General features: G+C 61.9%; 1 protein-coding gene across 1 annotated transcript in view; it reads left to right on the top strand.

The window, feature by feature from the left end:
- Positions 1-4,540, top strand: part of LOC113204273 (uncharacterized) — a 23,316-nt gene extending 18,776 nt beyond the window's left edge. The window contains exons 4-9 of the mRNA XM_052268897.1: positions 747-879; positions 1,081-1,208; positions 1,718-1,846; positions 2,341-2,541; positions 2,624-3,058; positions 3,140-4,540. Coding sequence (XP_052124857.1) covers positions 747-879; positions 1,081-1,208; positions 1,718-1,846; positions 2,341-2,541; positions 2,624-3,058; positions 3,140-3,501 — 1,388 coding nt within the window. The 3' untranslated portion in view covers positions 3,502-4,540. The remainder of the gene's footprint in view (positions 1-746; positions 880-1,080; positions 1,209-1,717; positions 1,847-2,340; positions 2,542-2,623; positions 3,059-3,139) is intronic.
- Positions 4,541-4,546: the final 6 nt, after the last annotated feature.

The following is a 4,546-nucleotide window of genomic DNA, read 5'->3' as shown; positions in this document are numbered from 1 at the left end:
ACCCCCCACCGTCCGGCCCGGTGCACAACACTGTCATTACCACGACTGGGTGGGCTCGCAGCTAAGATGCGTTTAATTTTTGCATGACCGGTCACGCATCCCGTCTTTTCTTTGCACGACGCGTCTCTACGATGGTTTTTCACTGAATACCAAGTTGTGTACAACGAACGACGATCACTTGAAGACGCGATTCCTGTCCGTCCGAGGGTACCGAGCGTAATTTTGTTTTTTTTGAGAAACAGTCTTGTTCTCTTGCCGTTTTGAATTTTTTTTCCTCCAAATTTGCATGTCTCGCCCTTTTCATTCAAAGCAGTCGTGCACGAGGGCGGGCCGTGTCGTCACGCTGACGTGGCCGCCCACCCGCCTCTCTCTGCTCTCCCGCATCGCTCTCAGCCTATCATCCCATATATCCGCCCGCGAGTAGCTAATCGCCGAGCCGCACCGGGGCCAGCTGCTTTACTTTTCGCAGTCGATTTGTAAGCTTTATTCCGTAGTTTAGCGGCCCCATCCCGGAGCCGTCCGCCGCCGGCCTCCTGGAGGCGCTGCCCGGGCAGCCAGCCGTGGCGCGGGGAGAGGCGGGCGAGGCGGGATGTAAAAAAGAGGGAGCATCTTTATTAATATGAATACGACACGGCGCGTTAGCCGGGGGCGGTGCGTCAGCCGGCGTGCCTCTGTAGAGCGGCTGCTCGGGCCGCTCGGGATGCTCCTCCGGACCCCCATCAACATCACCCCGTGTGTTTGCGCAGTCCGCTACTCCTGCGGCGACGTCACCTCCGAGACCTCGGCCACCTTCCAGTCGCCCGACTTCCCCTCCAAGTCCTCCGGGTCGCTCGCCTGCGACTTCGACGTGGTGGTGCAGAGGGACGCCTGCGCCGTCAGGTAAGGGTGCTCGCTCGGCGAGGTGAGGGTGGTGGGGAGCCAGTTCCATTTTCAGGCAGCCCAGCCAGGCGCGGAGAGCGGCGCCCCCGTCAAAGAATCGTCGCCGCCGCACTTGTACAGCCCTGTCGCTCTCTCCGTGTCCCCGGCGAGCCGTGCCGAGCTACGCACCGCCACGCTCTGGTTGTTCTGCCATGTCCCCAGGGTGGAGTTCGTGTCAGCGCAGGTTGCGCGCCGCCTGGGCGGGGCCTGTGATGTGGACCAGCTCCTCGTCCTAAACTCGGCAGACGGCCCGACCGCCCCCCTGTGCGGACCGCTCTCCGGCTACGCCAGTGAGTACACAGTTAGGCGACCCCAGAGGGAGGGAGGGGGACGGGGCGAGACCCAACTGTATTGTTCCGCGCTCTTGTACCGAGTGAAACGGCCTTGCCTCTACTTTTTATTAAATCGCCTCATTGCGAGTCATTGACGACAATTTATTACTAGAAAGCAACAAGTGTGTGCAACGTCGCTCACTATGCTTGCGGGCGATGGATGATCGCGATGATAGTCTGCGCACAAATAGTTCCTAATCCCTCTCCATCTGTTGGAGTGTTAGTAGTCGCAAACTTGAGACGGAGCATACCGAGAGCAACTGACTCCCCTTTAGGTGTACCAAGTAAACAAGTTTAGCACACTTAAAGAAAGAGTGACATTTTAATTGGCAAAAGTACATTTGTACGAACTCGTTTCACTCTGGACTCGGTTTTGCAGGAAGGGGAATGCTGCGGGGTATTTAACAGGGGTTGGGGTATGTTGGTGGGGTGGAGCCTCACCTCTGCTCTTTCTCTTTGCTCTCCAGCGACGGTCGCCGTCACTCCCGGCCAGCAGAAGCCCCTGAAGGTGGCGGCGCTTCTCCAGAGCGAGGGCCCCTACTACTGGAGCGTGCAGCTGACGCAGCTGACCTGCCACCGGCTCCCGCAGCTACAAGGTGCGTCCCCGAGAGCAGCGCGGCCGGGTCGGGTGGCGACACAACGCGACGGCGTTGTAGTCCGAGAGGCGCACTGTGTTGTCTGCCGTCGGCTAGTAAGCTCCCCGAGGGGGCGGGAGCGGGCCACCATAAGGTGAGGGGTGTGTGGGCTGGGGGAGAGCGGCGCGGAGCGCAGTGTCCCACTGACCTGCATCACTGCATGCGCCCACCACCCCGCCGCCCCTCTTTGACATGCACAAGCCTTCCCCTCTCCTCTCCCCTTGCATTTGGAACGAGAGTGTAAAGCAGCAATTTTATACGGCAATTCGCATGTCTGAAACAGCATGCATTCCAGTATTCTTCCGACTGCATGAAGTTTGGCGGGCAGGGCTGATTGATTAACGTCGACTTGACGCCTCACTGCGATACATTGCGACATTACGGCCCTTCAGCGTAATGCGATTAACTCTTTTCCTAGTTCGATAGTGTGTTTGATTTTGGTGTAACTGTTGCAGCGCCTGCGTCCTGCGGACGACAGTTCCCGCCCGATGAGGCCGCGGGCGACACCCCCCAGCAGGGGCCGTACAACTACCACCACCAGCCGGGCCTGCAGGGCATGCAGGGCCCCATGCGCAGGGTGGGGGACGTGTTCGGGGCCAGGCAGCCCGGTGGGGTGTGGTGGGACTTCCCCGAGGCCACGAGCACCTTCCACCAGCGTGAGCATAATAGAGCTGCGGCGCCAAAATCGATCGCCATGGCCAACAAGTGATCACCCCTCCTTGTTCTTCCTGCTCACAGGGGCGCTCCGCCGGCAGCTGCAGCAGCTGCGCCAGGTGGGGTCAGGCATGCACCTGCCGCAGCTGCTGGAGCGCATCGTGGGCGGGCAGGACGCGTCGCGCGGTGAGTTCCCCTGGCAGGCGGCGCTGCTGCTCGACCACCTCTTCTTCTGCGGCGGCACGCTCCTCAACCACGAGTTCGTGCTGACGGCCGCGCACTGCCTGATGACGCGGGACACGGCCATCTCGCAGCTGCGCGTGCTGCTGGGCGCGCTGGACCTGACGGCGGCTCGCGAGCCGGGCGGCGAGGAGCGAGGCGTGCGCCGGGTGCTGTTCCACTCGCACTTCCAGCCCTTCCTGCTGGACCACGACATCGCGCTGCTGCAGCTGCAGCGGCCCGTCGCCTTCTCCAGCGTCATCGAGCCCGCCTGCCTGCCCGGGCTCCAGGGCATGACCGGTACGTGCCTGGACTCTGTGCTGTTCAGGTTCTTGCTCCCCCTCAGTCAGCGCCCCGCTCAACCCCATCTCTGATCCCCAGGCGGCCCCCCGCCGGGGCTGACGGCCTGGGTGACGGGCTGGGGGATCACGTCCTTCCCCGCGGGGGACCCCAGCGCCGTGCTGCAGCGCCTCGCCGTGGAGACGCTGCCCGTGGCGGTGTGCGCCCGCCAGCTGGAGGAGCCCCTGGGGCCCGGCATGGTCTGCGCCGCGCCCGCCTCCGTCCAGGGGACCTGCTTCGGGGACAGTGGCGGCCCGCTCACGCTCGAGCACGCCGGCCGCAGCTACGTCGTCGGCGTCGTCAGCTTCGGCGTGACGGGCTGCGCCGCTCTGCCGCACTTCCCCGACGTGTACACCCGCGTGTCGCAGTACCTGCAGTGGATCCACGTCAACGCGCTGCCCTGAGGGCGGGGGCGGCGCACCACCGAGACCCTGATCCCGTCAATACGAACCCGTCGGCCTGCGGCGCCCCTCTGCTACCGCCCTCGAGCTTATCAACACAGACACGTACTTGGCGGTTATTTCCCCGCTGCTTATAACGCCGTCCGAGCCGAGCCGCGCCCCGCCGCGCCACGCCGGGTAAAACTTGATTACAAAGTTGGCGCGCTCACTTTTTTTACTGCGCAAGAGGCGAGCGTTTTATCAATATTTATACGGAGGGTGGCCACTCCACTCTATACACACCGGTGAGAACGCCGGTGGGGGTTGTGGCGGGGCGGGGCGCGGCGGGGGCGGACGGGGTAGTCCTCCCCTGCCCCAGCGCGAGCCTATTTGCGATTCAGATCACTGTCCTCCAAGACGGGTACGACGATGACGTGGCGGGGGCATCTAGGGAGCCGCGCAAAAATAAAATCACAAGTGTGGCAAAGGGGGAAATGAAACTCAGACAGCGAAAAATAATATCTGTGGGCGAGAGCGACATGTTTGAACGCAAGACGGCGTGATCTCTGCAAAATAAATACAAAATACCAAAACTGGTCTTAAGCATGACATAACCCATGTAAATGACGACATGTTGCACCATCACCAACATCCCAGGTGGGCTCTTACATAGCGCTCCATCGGCACCTCGAACGAAAATGAAAAGAGCAAACACTGCGGGGGATGGAATCGGCTTGCGTCCTTTTCTGATTGGATTCTATCTTCTTCTAAAACTAATCAAGACGGCGCGTGCGAGTCTGTTCATTCTTCCGGTTGCGTTCTCCAAAAGACTTTCGTTTCGGGCGCCACTGAAACACCCTATTGATGCTCAATGAGACCGTAATCAATCCTCTATACTCCGAGGATGCTTGGGAGGCCGCCTGCGGGTGGGCGGGGTAGGCCAGCCCGCCGGGCACCGCGGCCACTGGGCTGCCTACCGCGCGGGCGGGCGGGCCGTCTCCCGCGCCAACCCCAACCACCGTGGCGCCGCCGCGGCCTCAGCCATCAGCCGCCCTCCTCCCCTCCCCTC

Source organism: Frankliniella occidentalis, unplaced genomic scaffold, assembly GCF_000697945.3.
Source record: "Frankliniella occidentalis isolate FOCC.00 unplaced genomic scaffold, Focc_3.1 Scaffold78, whole genome shotgun sequence".
Taxonomy (NCBI): Eukaryota; Metazoa; Arthropoda; class Insecta; order Thysanoptera; family Thripidae; genus Frankliniella; species Frankliniella occidentalis.
Note: the sequence above shows the minus strand (reverse complement) of the source record. Positions and strands in the feature narration are given on the sequence as shown.